At 41.2% G+C, this 18,559-nt stretch overlaps 1 protein-coding gene across 4 annotated transcripts in view; it reads left to right on the top strand.

Annotated features, from left to right (window-relative positions):
- EVI5 (ecotropic viral integration site 5) overlaps window positions 1-18,559 on the top strand; it is a 68,161-nt gene that overhangs the window by 18,849 nt on the left and 30,753 nt on the right. For 2 of the 4 annotated variants that reach the window (XM_079981314.1, XM_079981315.1), the window contains 10 exons: window positions 251-475; window positions 5,550-5,624; window positions 7,169-7,294; window positions 7,863-8,006; window positions 8,458-8,547; window positions 8,640-8,737; window positions 10,846-10,906; window positions 12,383-12,436; window positions 16,173-16,205; window positions 16,739-16,885. In XM_079981314.1, the coding sequence (XP_079837440.1) occupies window positions 251-475; window positions 5,550-5,624; window positions 7,169-7,294; window positions 7,863-8,006; window positions 8,458-8,547; window positions 8,640-8,737; window positions 10,846-10,906; window positions 12,383-12,436; window positions 16,173-16,205; window positions 16,739-16,885 (1,053 nt within the window). The remainder of the gene's footprint in view (window positions 1-250; window positions 476-5,549; window positions 5,625-7,168; window positions 7,295-7,862; window positions 8,007-8,457; window positions 8,548-8,639; window positions 8,738-10,845; window positions 10,907-12,382; window positions 12,437-16,172; window positions 16,206-16,738; window positions 16,886-18,559) is intronic. The other 2 variants (XM_079981316.1, XM_079981317.1) reach the window with 2 other exon arrangements.

Below are 18,559 nucleotides of genomic sequence, written 5' to 3'. Positions count from 1 at the left end.
AAGCACTTATCCAGCAACAATGGCAGTGCGTGCAAAGAGAGGAGACAGTAAAACGTAATTGTGTTCAATTACGTGTTCAATATTATCCTTTTTTGCCTTTTTTTTTGTCTTTCTGCTATCACATCCCTCTTAAAAAATGAGAACATGTGCGCGTGAATATGAGGATTTTGGTAAACTGCACGCTTTGAGATTATTGCAAGTAGAGCAGTTAATAAATAAACGCTCTATTTATTTATTTTTTACGCTCTAGGAACTTGTTCGAAAAGGGATACCGCATCATTTCCGAGCAATAGTTTGGCAGCTTTTATGCACAGCTCAAAATATGCCAATTAAGGATCAATACTCGGAACTCTTGAAAATGACTTCACCTTCTGAAAAACTTATAAGAAGGGACATTGCTAGGACGTACCCCGAGCACGACTTTTTTAAAGAAAAAGACAGCCTTGGGCAGGAGGTTTTATTTAATGTAATGAAGGTAAGTCAGCAGCTCATATAGGAAAAGTAATTGTTTTAAGCAAATATTTGCTTTGAAACTGCGATTTTATTTATATTTTGATTTAAAACTGCCGTTTTATTTATATTTTGATAAAGTGTAAGTCCTTTGTGTTTTATCATATTTTAATGGTTTTATAAACGTAAATCATAAATCTTAGACTCTTTCATGGATTAAGCAGTATATAAATATGAAATGTTCACTCTGACACTAAACTTAAGCCGTGACACCCAAGCTATGTCTCTATATAGTGAGCATATTGTTGCATGGCACCCCAGTCTCCAAGCAGTGCATGATTCCAGGGGTTCCAAGCCTTGGATTCAAACAGAAATCAAACATTGCCCTGTTTTTCTCTCCCCCAGCATCGGTGTTTTTCTAACTACAGAGGTTGTTGTTGTTTAGTTGTTTAGTCGTGTCCGACTCTTTGTGCCCCATGGACCAGAGCACACCAGGCATTTCTGTCTTCCACTGCCTCCCACAGTTTGGTCAAACTCATGCTGTCCAACCATCTTGTCCTCTGTCGTCCCTTTCTCCTTGTGCCCTCCATCTTTCCCAACATCAGGGTCTTTTCCAGGGAGTCTTCTCTTCTCATGAGGTGGCCAAAGTATTGGAGCCTCAGCTTCACGATCTGTCCTTCCAGTGAGCACTCAGGGCTGATTTCCTTCAGAATGGATACGTTTGATCTTCTTGCAGTCCATGGGACTCTCAAGAGTCTCCTCCAGCACCATAATTCAAAAGCATCAATTCTTCAGCGATCACCCTTCTTTATGGAACTACAGTTCTTAACCTGAAGCACCACTTTAGCTAATGGGGCCTCCCGCTGCCGCCGCACAATTTCTGTTCTCATCCTGAAGCAAAGTTCTTAACCTGAGGTACTATTTCTGGGTTAGCGGAGTCTGTAACCTGAAGCGTATGTAACCTGAGGTACCACTGTACCACCTAGCCATTTGCCATCTCACACAGATCCACTTCCTTCATTCCCCTGAACAGCCCATCACCCAGACAGATCACTAAAACAATCTCTTACTTAATAACAATTTAAACAATTTATTTAACTAAAACAATAACATTATAGCATATGTATCCATGTTTGCTAACTGATGTGGTTAAACTTTTTTAAAAAAAACAAAACCCAAAAACCTTAAACTGAGTTTTAGCACACATGAAAAACTCAAATCCTTATTTCCTGATGAATAGCCTTTGGACTATAATGTGACTTAAATAGAAAACTATCTTTTGATTTTTCCTCCAAAAGCAATTTAAATCCGATTTTTAAATTTGTTTTTTTTTTAAAAAAAAACCATTAATTTTTAGCCACCCTGGTCCCTTGGTATAACCTAGCGTAAGACTCACTTTTTTATGCTTGTGTACATACATGCACATGAATTTATATTTATGAGTATTTATCGGCTGTATGTGTACCCCAAATTAGAAGGCAAAATGGGGTATTTGGCAGAAGGTTTTTGCATTTCTGAGTCAGATCCCATCATTAACAAGGTGTCTCATGACAGATGGGCGAATACCCAGGCTGCTACTGGGTATCTCTGTGGTTTGGCTCTACGAAAAAATGCGCCACCCTAATCAATGAAAACATGTTGACTGGTAAAAGTGCCAGATATTTGAAGGGAGAAAGGGAGATCTTTTTGATGGATAAGACTAGCTTTCACTTACAGCGAATTATTTTCCCATGGTGTACCAATCATAGTGATTTAAAAGTAAAGGGTAAAGGGACCCCTGACCATTAGGTCCAGTCGTGGCCGACTCTGGGGTTGCGGCGCTCATCTCGCTTTATTGGCCAAGGGAACCAGCGTACAGCTTCCGAGTCATGTGGCCAGCATGACTAAGCCGCTTCTGGCGAACCAGAGCAGCTCACGGAAACGCTGTTTACCTTCCCGCTGGAATGGTACCTATTTATGTACTTGCACTGCATGCTTTCAAACTGCTAGGTTGGCAGGAGCTGGGACTGAGCAACGGGAGCTCACTCCGTTGCGGGGATTCGAACTGCCAACCTTCTGATCGGCAAACCCTAGGCTCTGTGGTTTAACCCACAGCTCCACCCACGTTCCTCATAGTAATTTAGGGGAGGGCTTAAAAGTTTTTTGTTTTAAAACAAAGGAAATGTCCAGAACATTTTGGTTCTCAAGCAGCGTAGCATATAAGCCAGTATATCGTAGATCTCGGCTGTCCCATTTTCTTCCATCTGTATTTTTCATCTTTCAAAGACATTAACTGCTGCTACATTGGGACCTGCATATCATATGGCTCATGTGAGTAAGACTTCCATGAGAGAAATACTGGAATGTAGCACGTGGACTGACCTTTGGGAAATTACTTGGGCTCATCAATTGCAATTAGACTTTCTGACAGCGAAGGGAAGAATTACCCTGTTGTTGCAAGTCAGGCACATCTGTTGTAGACATTAAGCCAGCCAAGAGAATGAGCTCATGTTGAACTGTCGATTGACTTTTTCATACGAATGCACTCGAAACATTTCCTGCTGATTGCAGTTTCCTTTTGATTGGAAGCGTGGTGCAGCTCGTTACTGTGCATTGCGCAGCACATCAGAGGTGGTATACGTAATCAACACGCTTTCCTTTTTTAAAATGCCGTGGGATATAAAACATGCAAATATACAGCTGGAAGGGTGGGGATAACCAGGAGACCGACACTCATATCTCTCAAATCAGAAACCTTAGAAAGGAAGATCTCAGCTCTGTTTTGGACGTGTATTTAACAGCTATAGTGGGAGTTCTTGTACAGCATGGAGGGAAGCCTTCATGATTTCAAGGATAAGTTCAGCCTTCTGCCCCACTTTCAACCAATAGCACACATACAAATGTTGACCGCCTACCAGTTAGGATTGCTGGTTTTTCACTTAGCATGTTTGCGGGTAGCAGAGGGGTAAAATTGCAAACATGTCTTGCCTCTACACTCCTTCCCACAATCTGCACACAGACCCTTCTGTGCTTGTGTCCTCATACTAGTGCAAAGGTTGAGAAAAGAGCCCATTAGGCAAATTTCCAGGTACATCTGTTGCTCACTGTTCTTTTTTTCCCTTTTCCATTCCTCGTATTCCATTCCTGTTGCTGCCTCCAGTCTTCCTTCCTGAAGCCCTCTGCTTCCTTCACTTCCCCACACTTTCTATGAGTGGTCATTTGACCTTTAGGTACTGTACTTTTCCTCCGACATACAGATCTGCTTCCATTATAGCCCCGCCACGTAATTGATTGCCTCTTCCTCTTGCCATGCGTTTGTGGCATCTTAGCATCTCAGCTTGTAGCCAGGATCCTCTCAGGCTAGCATGCATACAGCCTCTGGGTTTCAGTAGAATGTAAACTTAATCCGATACAGTGGTACCTCGGGTTACATACGCTTCAGGTTACATACGCATCAGGTTACAGACTCCGCTAACCCAGAAATAGTACCTCGGGTTAAGAACTTTGCTTCAGGATGAGAACAGAAATTGCACAGCAGCAGCACGGCGGCAGCGGGAGGCCCCATTAGCTAAAGTGGTGCTTCAGGTTAAGAACAGTTTCAGGTTAAGAACAGACCTCCGGAACGAATTAAGTACTTAACCCAAGGTACCACTGTATTAGCAGAATCTCTGTGCACTTCGTGTTTCTTATGTTAAATAATAATAAGGATAATATTGACGGTGATGACGGCGATGTGCCCAGGAAACCTGAAGTCTGCAACCTGTATGAATTAAAGGGTGCCAAAATGACTTCTACTCTTCCCCGGAATTGGCTCTGGATGGTTTCTCAACCCTTTGGAGCTGATTTTAAGAGGCACATGGTAGGCTGCAGGGGGAGGAGATGAAGGGGAAGTTCCTTTGCATGTTTGGGCAGCCATTCTTGTGCATGAACACTATTGCATACAACCCTGTGCACATTGATCAAATTCGAACCATTTGTTTTGGTTACTTCTGCATTTACTGCTCAAGACAGGGGCAATGATGCAGGGGAAGAAATGGAAAACCTTATCCAGCGACTTCTCTGAGTTTTGAAATGTTAGCAGGCAAGTCCCCATACGCTTCTGCAACAATAAGCGCTAAAAACATGCTTGAAAGGTAATAGGTAGCATCCTCAAGAAGCAGAATTTTGTGACCACCACCATATTCTGTGCTCCTTTGGGTATTGGAAGTGGTTTGCCTTGTAGTGTAAACCAGAGTGGTGTAATATTTGTAGAGTGCAGCACCAGGACCTGGGAGGGCAGGGTTTGAATCCCCCACTCAGCCATGAAGCTCACTGGGTGAGCTTGGAGTCAGTCACCAACTCTCAGTCTAACCTACCTCACAGGTTTGTTGTGAGGATGAAATGGGGGAGCAGGAGAACCATGTATGTACCCCGCTATTCTTCTTTGTGGCTTAGGGCCCTCGTATTTACGGCACCGCCTCTCCTGGTATTCCCCACAGAGGACCTTAAGGTCCATGAATAATCATAGTTTAGAGGTCCCAGGCCCTAAGGAAGTCAGATTATCCTCCACCAGGGCCAGGGCCTTTTCAGTGATGGCTCCGACCTGGTGGAATGCTCTGTCCCATGAGTCCAGGGCCCTGCAGGATTTAACTTCCTTCTGCAGGGCCTGTAAGACAGAGTTATTCCGCCTGGCTTTCAATTTGAACTTAGCCTGATTTTTTATTCCCCTTCCCTCCCCTTTTTATGAAGATTACCCACTCTGGGATCCCACAGCTAATTCTCCCCTGGTCGTCTCGCTGGCCCAAACAGGACTAATTTAGTCAGCTAGCCTTGGTGATCATCTAATGTTTGTTGGATAGATTTTCCCCCTAAATTGATTTTTGAATTCTGAATTTATTGTTATTCACATTTTATACTGTATTTTATGCTGTTTTTGTTGCAACAATTAAGTATTTTAAATTTGTTGTTAGCCACCCTGAGCCTGATTTTCTGAACCGGGAAGGGCAGGGTATAAATACAAATTTAATTATTATTTATATTTGGTAGAAAAGGTGGTATATAAATGTGATGGGTTTTGGAAGCAAATGTGCAGTGATTTCTGCTGCTTGGAGTCTTACCAGTTTTTTAAAAACCTTTTCTAGGCTTATTCATTAGTGGACCGTGAGGTTGGTTACTGCCAAGGAAGTGCTTTTATTGTTGGATTGCTTCTCATGCAGGTAAGTAAACCACGCTGCTTCACAAAACTATATATTACTTTGGAAAGCAGAACGGGATGATGATAAAGCGTAACACAGGATCCACGAACTGGGGCTCTTCTTGTGGGGTATCTTAACTGGTCTTTACCACAGACTCTGAACGCACATTGTTTTACTGTAACAGTTCAGTAAATTCTAAGCCCGGGCTTAATGTGAGTCAGGTTGGAGCCTTGCTTCTTGTTGATCTTCTGGCGGCTAGCCCCTAGAATGTAAATGTGTATTTGTTCCCTGCTTGTTAAAAGAGAAATGTTTGGCCACAAGTAGCTTTCCCCCTGGCCCCAGGCACAATGACATTCATTCTGCATAGATGTTATAGAATATAGTAATAGAAAACCTGTTCTACAGGGTAAAAATTCCTGGGCAAGCTTGAGATTCCCCAGCATGGCTTTCATAACCCACTAACTCTCCTGGCTATTATTTTTATTATTATTTAATTTAAAAAAACCCTACTGCAATGTTTAACATTGGCCAGAGGTTGCAAGTGTTTGAAGGCAATGACAACATTCAGACAAGCAAATCTCCGTTTAATAAGCCAAGTTATGCCTGATCTTCTTTCGTGCAAATGCTTCATTCTTCCCTTCACACAAGACTCAGGACAAGCCAGGAAGCTTAACTATGGCTTGCCTAGCAGCTAATGAACTAGCAGCTAATGATTTCCACATCGTAGCTTGTTTGGAAGCCAACTTTAAGCCCCTCTGGCATCCTGTTCTGCCTGTTTGGAAGCCATCGGCCATAGTTTCCTGGTTTAAATGCAACGATGAACTATGGTTAGCTTGCAGCTTCCTGACTTGTTCCCTCCCATGGAGAAGCAGGTGAAGCAGCTGTGTGCAGGAGCCAAAATCTTGTGCATGCTCATTAATCCGAAAATGGATAATCCAAATATGGCCAGTGCTTCCAAACCTGGGTGTGAGCTTGTAATGTAGGGAGTATCTGCAATGCTTTTTCCATTTAACAACAGCCGCCACAATGAGACTACCAAGCCACTAGGGCTTGAGAAACAGCATTCTCTTTTCACTTGTTCAGATACTGCAATAAAAAAGAGCTACAGATGAAAATTGGTTATGAAGGGCTAGGAAACATCATTTCTCCCCGCCCCGCCATGTATACCTGTATGATTCCTGTAGCCACGTGGTATTGGAGCCTAGGACTTGCCGATCAGAAGGTCGGCGGTTCGAATCCCTGCAAGGGGGTGAGCTCCCGTTGCTCGGTCCCTGCTCCTGCCAACCTGGCAGTTTGAAAGCACGTCAAAGTGCAAGTAGATAAATAGGTACCGCTCCAGCGGAAAGGTAAACAGCGTTTCCGTGCGCTGCTCTGGTTCGCCAGAGGCGGCTTAGTCATGGTGGCCACATGACCCGGAAGCTGTACACCGGCTCCCTCGGCCAATAAAGCGAGATGAGCGCTGAAACCCCAGAGCCAGTCACGACTGGACCTAATGGTCAGGGGTCCCTTTACTTTACTTATGACAATGAGTAATGAGCTCCTGACTTGGTTCTCCTTCAAAACAGATGCCCGAGGAGGAAGCGTTTTGTGTGTTCGTTAAATTAATGCAAGATTATCGACTTCGAGAACTCTTCAAGCCAAGTATGGCTGAGCTTGGCCTTTGTATGTATCAGTTTGAATGGATGATACAGGTATATATAGATCTATATGAGATCGTTTACCAGTTGCATGCTTTGTAGTTCATTTCTTTTTGTTTTTAAAGTTGCAGATATTTCCCACTTTCTCAGCAGTGAGTTAGGAGAACTGGGTGGCAGAGAGGTGGAAGGCCATAAATTAAAAGCACTTCCGAAAGGAATGGTGTGTAGAGAATTGGCCAGAGTTCAGGAAGTGGAGAGCAGCGCTTCAGTCTATAAACCCTGCTGAACTAAGAAAGTTGAACAGCTTTGTCTCCAGTATTTTGTTCACACTCCCTTGTTATCCCTATTTTAATACTCTCAGTAAGAGCGAACATCAGTGCTTCATAACCACTAGATGGGTATTGATGCTTTCACACAGCAAAATGCAGAGCGATTCAGTCTGAGGTAAATTACATGGGAACTGTCTAATCAGTCTGTGGCCTTCAGATGATATAAATCATATTATGGAAAGAGGGAGGAGACCACCATTTCAAAGTGTAGTCCTTTATAAATAGATACTTATTTTATGATTTATGAAAGTCTTAACTAAAAAAAACCCCAACAACTGTAAATTTTCTTTCAGGAGCAACTGCCAGAGCTGTATGTACATTTCCAGGCTCAGAGTTTTCATACCTCTATGTATGCCTCATCATGGTTCTTAACTATTTTTCTTACATCTTTCCCATTACCAATTGCAACAAGAATATTTGATATCTTTATGTCTGAGGTAAGCTATTGTCTAATGCCTGTTGTCACAATCAAAACACTGTATCTCCCAAGGCAACTCTTTCTGATGTAGACTGTGGTTGTTAGTTGGGTTCAGGGGTGCCAACTTGAATAAAATATTATAGGGGTCCAGGTAAGGGCCGCCCCCACATAATTGATCACATGACACAACACATGCACACCATTTGAATGACAATGCCCATCAATTGGGGGGGGCGGTCCCCTTAAATATTTTACTGGGGGGTGGAAAGGACCTCGGTCCCTAGCAGTTGCCTCCTATACTTGGGTTAAACTTGACATTCTGTGTCAATCTAAGCGGAGCCTCATTTCTTTTAAGTGTGGCGCTGAAATCTGTCAATATTAATTTTGTCAGTATTCAGCTAAATGGGAAAAATATTTATATTAGATATCCGAAATGCTTACCTGAAGTAAAACACATACCTTATTCCTAGGGTTTGGAGATAGTGTTTCGGGTCGGCTTAGCACTACTCCAAATGAATCAAGCAGAATTGATGCAGCTCGACATGGAAGGGATGTTACAAGTAAGCTAAATGTGACGTCGACATATCAAATTGCTGGAATGTTTGCGTATAATGTTGGTATTAATTACCGTGACGGTGTGCTTTCTTTTTAGCACTTTCAGAAGGTCGTTCCGCGTCAGTTTGATGGTGGGCCAGATAAATTAATCCAAGCAGCTTACCAGGTCAAATACAATGCAAAAAAGATGAAAAAGTAGGTAGTACGTTTTGCATAAAATAGCATCTGTGCTCTAAAAGAGTTCCTGGGTTTTGAATTGCTTTAAAATCTTCTTAACATGCTTCCATTTAAGAGTCTCAGCAGTTTCTTTGCCAATGATACTAACTAGAGTACTGTGTATCACACTCGGGAGGGGGAGAATACATCAGCCACCTTGGCCTATGTTATCATACCTCATTTTACGGACACTTCAGGTTTCGTGTTTTCGGGTTGCAGACTGCGGGAAACCCGGAAGTACCGGAACGGGTTACTTCTAGGTTTCGCCGCTCATGCATGCACAGAAGTGCCAAATTGCGCCTGCACAGACGCAGAGCTTCAGGATGTGAACACTGCAGGTTGCGGACGTGCCTCCGTCATGGATTATGTCCGCACCCCGAGGTTCCACTGTACGCAAAAGCATTGTTAGCAAAGTAACTTTATCCACATCAACTGAAAGTCACAAAATGGCAAACTAGTTATTGAGCTTCAGAAACTCTTCAGGCAAAACAGACAAGCGTGCCACTAAAAAAGAGCTTGACGGAGATTTGTGTATCAAAAGCTACTGTTTAGGACCTGATGGGCAATAAATAAATAAAATTAAAATCTGTTTTTGGATAGTATCTATTCCTGTTGTTGCGTTCATGGAAACCTTTGAGCCAAGTGGAAGCTTCTGTTTTTGCCTGTGCCCTTCTTCCCCTCTCAGCTCTTTAATTCATATAAGTCTCAACTGAATCAAAGAATCTCCAGGGAACTAAAGGGGTCCCATTGGATATAAAGTCTTAACTTCCTTTCAGAAAAGCAATATTAGCAGATCTACTGCTAAGGTCCTTTTTTGTTTTGTTTAGAAAGCTGTCTTATCACACTGCATTTTAGCTATGGGCTTTTGAAATGGGCTTCACAATTCCCATTTATAATTGCTTTTTGAAAGCAGTGCAACTTGGTGTGTGTTTTCTGTTGAGTTCTAAATGAGGCCTCAATTGCTGAAGCATGGGCACTTAATTCATATATCGACAATTTCACGCTACAATGAGAATGTGGTGCTCATAATGTCAGGGTTGCAGGTTAGACAGCTGCATATTCCTGCATTAGAAGGTTGGCAGTTCGAATCCCCACGACGGGGTGAGCTCCCATTGCTCGGTCCCAGCTCCTGCCAACTTAGCAGTTCGAAAGCATGTCAAAGTGCAAGTAGATAAATAGGTACCCCTCTGGCGGGAAGGTAAGTGGTGTTTCTGTGCGCTGCTCCAGTTTTGTCAGAAGCGGCTTAGTCATTCTGGCCACATGACCTGGAAAAACTGTCTGTGGACAAATGCCAGCTCCCTCGGCCAGTAAAGCGAGATGAGCTCCGCAACCCCAGATTCGTCTGCGACTGGACTTAACTGTCAGGGGTCCTTTACCTTTACCTTTTTAAGGATATACACAGGAAGAAGAGGTTTACCTTGTTGGGTGAAGATTTCACAAGTTTTCATTTTGCCAGGCACATGCTGACAGTTATTGCTTTCCAACAAGTAAACTTAACAGCAACAAGTAAACTTAACAGCGAACTACTCCATGGTGATGTTTCGTGTGGTTTTCTTTTTCTACTTCACCATGTGTGTTAAGACAAAACCTCATGTACAATGCTGCCTTAAGACCATAGACATGGTGAAAAGAATTACAAAGAATTGTGCCTTTTTCATGGACGTACAGTTTCAGTGTGAAGGAGAGGAAAGTCAGGTTTAGTGAATGAAAAACAAAAGCTTTGGTGGGAGTCCAGCAGAGGAATATTGACAGTCAATCTGCATGTTACTTATTCTGTTCAGCACATGCACACAATACAGTCATACCTTGGGTTGAATGTGCTTCAGGTTGAGCATTTTCAAGTTATCCTCCGCAGAACCCGGAAGCAACGGAGCGCGTTACTTCTTGGTTTCGCTGCTCGCGCATGCGCAGACACTCAAAATGACGTCACACGCATGCGCAGAAGCGACAAAACACGACCTGAGCACACGCAGACGCACAGTCGCCTTACATTCTATTCAGGCTGCGAACGGGGCTCCGGAACGGAACCCGTTTGCATCCCGAGGTACCACTGTACTAAAAAAAATGTCTTACATTTTTTTATTCAGGTTAGAAAAAGAATATACCACTATAAAAACAAAAGAAATGGAAGAGCAAGTTGAAATTAAAGTAAGTGGAATTTTGTGAGAGAGTGTTGTAACTAATGTGGATATTTTCAATCCTTACCTGGGCAGCAGGGACTATTTGTATGCTGTCCTGAGGTTCTTGGAAGAAAGGCAGGATACGAAGGTAATGAATAAATAACAAGTCTTTTGTGGAAGCAAGTGCCATATTAACTTTCCATAGTGCATCCTCATTTATTATGGAAAGCTAATATAGTACCTGTAACTTTCCACTTTTCAAAGGTACATTTAAAACAAAGCTGCAGTGAAAGATGTGTGGGCTGGGAAATGATCGTTTTGTGGAGGAATATGTAAGAAAATAAAACCCTAATGTGGCAGGCTCCCTCAGTAAAGATGCGAACGAGGGAATGTGGCTGGGTTGAGGGTGCTTTAAAACTTAGACACTCCCTGGGAGTAACGCTTGAGAGGTGTGAGATTCTATGTACGTGGCAGGGTTTGCTAATATTGATGATGTGAAAAGAAAACCCGTGGCCATTTATCCCTCAAAGTAAGGATCAGTCCCAACGGAAGCAAAACTGGAATTTTACTTAAACACACTCAATGAGGGTTAAAGCCTAATGGTGACCCTGATAAGGCCCAGAGCTTTTGTTCCAGGCAGAAATGCTTTACAGAAATAACTGAGAACTTTACTGATAAACTTCCATTTTAGAACTGTTTCTAATTAAACAGATTTGTCCTGCCTGTAAGAACTCTTCCAGCCCACTTCTAGGATCTTTTCCTTCTCCTCAGGGAAATACTCGTGAGTTGTCCTGCCTAGCAAACCCCTATCCACCCATCCCAAGTCCTTTCCAAGCATTATCTCACAGTTTTAACTGTCAGCTTCTCTTTTTAACTCTCTGTTCTCTCCTGACTGGTTGACACTCCACCCTGCTGTTTGCAGCAGTGTCACCCAAAGTGACCATCAGACCTTAAATTTACCGTATTTTTCTCAAAGGTTCCACGTTGCATTCCAGCAAGGTTTCTTTTCTTTCTTTCTTTTTTTTAAAGAAGCTATCTGCATTGTGATAGCAAGCAATTTAGTAACACTGATAATTTCAGAAGGCCTTCTACTGATCTGAATTAACAGGCTGCATCCACAGTCTTGCTTTCAAGGGAATGTGGTCAGGATTTAGCTCTTTGTGATGCTGGGCATTAGGTTGTATAATTTATAATTGATCATATGACCTTCCAATATAACAATATTCATAGAAGCATGACTTTGCCACAAGTGTGTGGAATCAGCACCCTAAAGTAGAAGCACCATGCATATAAAGTGATCATTGGGACTTCTCAGTTAATTTAAATTGCCCATCTGCTTTGAAACTCTTATGAGGGAATAATTAGGGGAGAAATCTAGGATGTTTCCATGTAATGTTTACCAGGTGATATGGTATCTTGTAACTTTAGTGGGCCTTGAAGGTTACTGGATTCTTCCTGTCTCCTCACTGCATTTAGGGCTCAGTTAATTTTGCTTGCTTTTCAGAGATTACAGACAGAAAATAGACTTTTAAAACAGCGCATTGAAACACTAGAAAAAGTAAGTATTCTAGTCACCATTATCCTGTATTTGATGACAAATTTTAAAATACCGGTGCAGTTCTGAATAGCTGTACTAATATGAATAGCATTGGCAAGAACAACACTGCTAATGTCTGCTTTATGGCAGTGTCATGATGCTTCTTCATAATTAGACAATTTAGGGTTCTAAATTATGAGCACTTGCTTTCCGTACAACCGTAACTAAAGAAGTGAATTCAACAAAGCGTTCTGTGGCCCCTTAATAATTAACAGTTTTATTGAAGAACAAGGCATTGGGTTTATGAAAAGTCAGACAATGAAACTGAAAGATGTATGTAATGAATTTTGGATGGAAGATCAGTGTCCTTGGACAATCTCCTTGTTGGAAGGAAGCTGGGACAAAGTTTTGTGGCAACGTTATTTTGGTTCTTTGCATCACCAAATGCACTGAAACATTAAGCCAGGTGTCTGAAATGATTTCGCACTTTGCATAACCACTGTATAGAATATATTCAGAAACCGAAAACAAGTTTCTATTTATTTGTTTTTGTTCAGCACACCATAGAAACCACAACACATATACAGCTTTGACTTGCAGTCTTCTTCCTTAATTCAGTGGCATTCTGTTCAAGTTCAATCCCTGGACTGAATAGTATGATGAAGTTGAGAGAGCTCATTCTTAATTTAGGTTAAAGCAGATAGCTGTAACAAAGTGTGGTAGATAAGGGAAGGCTCTTAGTTTGGATTATAATTTTTGTTCCCAGGCAGATTGAGAGCAGAACACCCATCCTTCTTACTTTTTTCACCAAAGAGCTGTGGAAAATAAGGGCTTCTCACTGTTTCTATTCTGCCTCATCTCAATCTCTTGGCCCGCTTTGGCTTCATGAAGAACCCTAACTGTACCTGGAAACATTTTCTTCCTTCTGGTGGTTCCCTCGCTATGAGAAGCCAAGTTACAGGGAACCAGGCAGAGGGCCTTCTCGGTAGTGGCACCCGCCCTGTGGAACGCCCTCCCACCAGATGTCAAAGAGAAAAATAGCTACCAAACTTTTAGAAGACATCTGAAGGCAGCCCTGTTTAGGGAAGCCTTTAATGTTTAATAGGTTATTGTATTTTAGTTTTGTTGGAAGCCGCCCAGAGTGGCTGGGGAAACCCAGCCAGATGGGTGGGGTATATAATAATAATAATAATAATAATTATTATTATTATTATTATTATTATTATTATTATTATTATTATCCTTCTTAAAGCCATTAGAGCTTCCTTCTTATTCCAAGCATGTGGACACTACTGATCATTTGATGGCTAGGGGGAAACAGGACTGCAGGGTGCCAGAACCAGACAAACTAGTGATAGACGAAACAGTCATCCCTTGGGTTGTTGAGTGGTGGTGCTCAAACAGGAGAGTTGAGCATTTTATATTGTAAATTTTTTCTGAATAACTGACACGGGCGTAATAATATGAACAGTTTATAAAGTGCTGAGGAATGTATGCTTTTATTATTATTTTTGAAAAAATCCCAAGTGTCCCATTTAGTATAGGCAGTCTGTTAATTTGAGTAGTTTCAGAGGCAGCGTTTGAAGCAAAAAACTGAACTGTGTGTGTACCTAGTTGTGTTGTGGGTGGGTGTTTTGGACGCCTTGGAAGAACTTCAGCTCCATTCTTTCAGCCACTTGAAAATTTTCGAGTATATTTGTGGCACTGGTGAGAAAACAGTCTTAGGAAGTCATTCTCTCCTGAGGATCTGTTTTTTACATGTCACACGGGCCTTGACTAGACAATGGGCTAGCAAGCCTGAGGCAGCATGTTTGTCCTCTAGATGATCCTCTCATTCAGTGTTGCTGCTTTTTTTAGTCCCACTATCATGGTAATACTTTTACTGCTTTTATTTCTCAGTTCTTTCAATGGGCAAGGGCAGTTGGAGGAATAGGAGAACCCATTATGAATTCTTTATTTCCTTTTCGTTTTGCCTTAGTGATAGGGACGCGGTTCTCTTAAAAAGAGGAGGTTTTTGTAACATTGTCCTGTTATAGTCTGAGCAAGGTTGTGATGTGTTTTTCTTTATTGTTCTGAATTCCAAGACAGTACAGAGTTGTTCTCAAACAAAATCCACAGTGATTACGGTACCTTTCCAGTGCCCAGGAAACGATGGCATCCAAACAGAGCAGGTGACGGAAGCGTCTAGTCCAGATCTAACCCAATCCTTCCAACGGTTCTATAGACTGTTTTCCGGTCTGTTGCAATTGCCCTTAGCACCAACGGCCCTGACAGCCATCTTCTTGCCAATGTGCCAACCTTGCAAGACTTCAAGCTTGCTGTAGCACGACATATAAGCTTCTAGAGACTGATACTCATTTGCTAACCATTGTGAGAGTGGCTGGCTATCCTTTTGGTAGAAGGCAAGCTTTCCTTGATCTCTAATACAGGTGTTTCTTCTTCAAGCATTGGGGCAACTCTGAAAGGGCAGGTTTTGTCTTTTTCTATACCCAAATCACTTTCTCATGGTTTTCCTTTGTCATATGAAAATTTCCTTCTGCCCAATAATCTTATGATATTGTGGCCTTTCCCCTTGCCTCTAGAATACTTGTTCCCATTAATCGTACTAAAGAATACGCTGTCTATCTCTAGTGGATGCTGAATAGGAATAGATTGGATTCCTTTTTCTGGTATTTTTTTCTAGGCCTTCAAGCCTTTTACAGCTATAGCTTCCTAGTTTTTGAAATTATAGTTGGCAGAAGTCTTCATTTGTGACTTAAAAGAGGAGTTCTCCCTGTGTGGGGAGTGAAGTTTGGTCTTTTCCCATAAGCGTGGAAAGTGAACTTTTTCCAATGTGCATTCATGGTTCCAAGGGGAACAGAATGGCCGTTACTGTCATAAAACAAAAGTAGGAAAGCAAGATGGAAATTCTGTTCTTAAACAAATCTCACTTCAGAGAACAATTGTGCGTTCAGCTTGAAGATAGTTTCCACTTAATTTATGCTAATTAATACATTTCTGATTCTACTGATACAGCTTCATTTGGCTTCTTGATGCATCAATTTTTATGTGGATGTGTTAACAGTTTCTGCCTTCTCTGTGAATTTGTAAGTGCATTAAGGGAGGTGTAAACTAACTGATGTGTATGGGTTAAATTGTACCTTTCCAGGTTGAAAGCTGCCTGGATTATTAGATTGCTGTGAAGATTCTAGTTTGCTGCAAAATCTGAGCAAGGGAAGATTAAACTGTAATAGCGTTAGTGATAAGAGTTGTCCGAAATCAGATCAGATATACTTTGCATATATTCACTGTTCTTCGTGCCTGACATTTTGCATCACTAGACTCCTGCCTTTTAAATACTGCTGTTGTACAAATTGCTCTGCCCCTTCACTAGCTAAACTTTGAAATGTGCTCAAATTATACCTCCTTTCACTTCACAAAGCTTGATCAAGTGAGCTCTACATGAATTTGCATACCGTATAATGTTTGCTCCATGCAATAAACTGCCAACTGAAAATTAAACAACTTACCCTCTTTAAACGAATATTATTAAATTTGAAGCTCGGTGTTATTTTTCTGAATTAAGTCTTCTGCCTGTGCTGCTGAGATTTGGCTGTTAAACCGTACCACCTTTAATGGGTGAAAAAAATGAATATTTGGGAGTTCATTGTATATGGAAAGTTGGTAGAATTTGGGCATAATTTTCCACCATTGATTTTGTCACTTGGTTTTCCTTTTTTTTCTCTTACTCCTATCTGAATTTTTTTCCTTTTTGTAGGAAAGTGCTTCCTTGGCAGATAGATTGATACAGGTATATACTTCTTTAGTATCTCACTCTTTCCGATTCTAAAAAAACAGCTTTCTGTTTTTAATGCATGCATTAATAACTACATGCATTTTTACAACTGAATATCTACCCTCGTAAATTTAAACAACTGTAATCTAGCAGCTCTGTGTTAGAATAATATTTAGGCATATCTCTGCACGCTCATTCTAATGGCGCCCGAAATTCTGAGTAATTGCTGGGCTCTAATTCTGTTTCAGCGCTAATTCTGTAGACCAGCTACAAAACTTCTAACAGATATGCATGCACAATGGAGTAATATATGCATGAACAGAGTTCTGCTGAATGCAAATACATAATTGACCTTGCTGGCGGATACTAAAAGCGTTTAATGCGGTGCAGTGCTAAACTGCCTTTACTTCGCTAAATTGATGTACTGGCTGTAACAGTTCTGTGATGATTTGCAAGATTTTAACCATATGGCAGAATAAATATGTAAAACTCTCGGTCTTCCCTGGATCGGTCCTCCAATTGCTTTAAAAAGAAAATTATGTCCTAAGGGACAAGTGACAAGGGCCCAGGAGGCTGAGGAAAACTACCTCATAAAACGGGAGCTGGCCACCATCAAACAGCAGAGTAATGAGGTCATTACTAAACTGGAGCAGGCTGAAAATACCATCAGGGAGCTCCAGCAACAGCAACAAGGGGTAAGGTACCTGGTAGTAACCTACTCTCTTCTCTTTCTCATTCACTTCTGGTTATTTCTGTTGGACATGGCATGATCTCTGTTCTGTTCCTCTTTATATATATTGCTCTCTGTGATATATGCATGGATAAAAATTAAGCGAAAACGAATTAGCTTGTTTTTAATAATTAGATTAAGGGGTTCCTAACCCTCTGGAGGTTGTTAGACTCCCAGCTCGTATCACTAGCAACCAATATAGCCATAGAGATGATGGGAACTGAGTGTCTTGGTGATGTATAAGGAACTTGAAGAGAGGACACAGTTCAGTGCAAAACAGGACTCGGCTGGGTTGGAATAACCAAACCTTAAATCTGCTTAAAGGTGGATTCCTCCTCTATCCGTAGCCTGAGCTGACAGCAGGCCTTTAGGTTGATCACCCTTAGCACAGTTTTCAAAATTTTAGGGCACCACCTAGTGGGAAAAAAAGAGAAATTAAATTTGACCACTTAGGCAGTAAGGCGATTGAACTTTGTGTGACTGACAGGTGAATGTGCTTAAGATGATTCTGCACAACCAATAATTTGACATTTTTATTTTTATTTTTTAAATAGATACCTGTGGTTTCAATCTCATACTTTAAAATACTGAGATAATGTCAGTATGATTGTTTCCTTGGGTAAAACATGTGCTCTCAATTCACCTGGCTGTTGTTTAAGAAAATATTTTGTGTGTGTGTGTGAGTGAGTGACTTCATTACTGGAAGAAGAGTAATTAATTATGATAACATAAATGTTCCTTTCTAGCATGCCCTGAATAATAAACTTTATGTGACAGGTCATTGATCTTGGTAGCTCTTAATTTTGTCCCATAATTTGTTTCTCACAAGTAATATTATTGGAACCCAACCAAAATGGGAAACTTCCTACTTTGTTCTTTAGCTTTCTCGTAATCAATAGATATGTATGGAATAATCCAAAAATTTATTTATGTGTTGAATATATGTCTTGTAATGAAATGTGGAATTAAAAATGATATTTTCATAGGTATGAAAATATACATGTAAATGAATACATCTGACGGGGGACAGGGGACGGAATAGAAATATAGCTAGTCTGAATAATTGATTTGGATTACTATAGTGTTGTGTTACTATTGTGTTGGAGACTGTTGCACAAGTGTAAAGACAGAGGCTGTATTCCTGGGAAAGCTAAGGGGAGATTATTATACTCACCAAACGCAAATCTCTAGGCTTTGTGTTTCCTTTCCTGTTCTTGGTGGATGATTGTTACCGTGAAATAATTTTGAATTGCTTGGTATTTGATATATTGGGGTTGGTGCTCCTTACTTATCTATGAATCAAATGGAGATGGCATTGGATAAATCACTGTCTCAAGGTGATTGGGAGAATAAGGAGGTTAAAAAGCAATTCTTACATACAGTGTGGATTGAGGTATAAAACAAAGAACAAGAAGAGGGGCCAGCATAGCTTTTTAAAAACAGCAACACAACAACACTGAGATTCTGAAAAAGCCCAATTCTTGGAACCCTTTCCGTTTTTATCGCACACTTCTCTAAAAGCAAGCTCGTTAAGCTTAGTTTCCAACGAACTGACTCTCAGACCTTCTGTCACTTGGGAGTGTATGCCACTGAAATTTCATTGAAACGGAGATTCAAGGTAAGAATTGTATCTACTTAG

Source organism: Podarcis cretensis (genome assembly GCF_951804945.1).
Source record: "Podarcis cretensis genome assembly, chromosome: 6".
Taxonomy (NCBI): Eukaryota; Metazoa; Chordata; class Lepidosauria; order Squamata; family Lacertidae; genus Podarcis; species Podarcis cretensis.
This window is presented reverse-complemented; position numbering and strand designations above follow the sequence as displayed.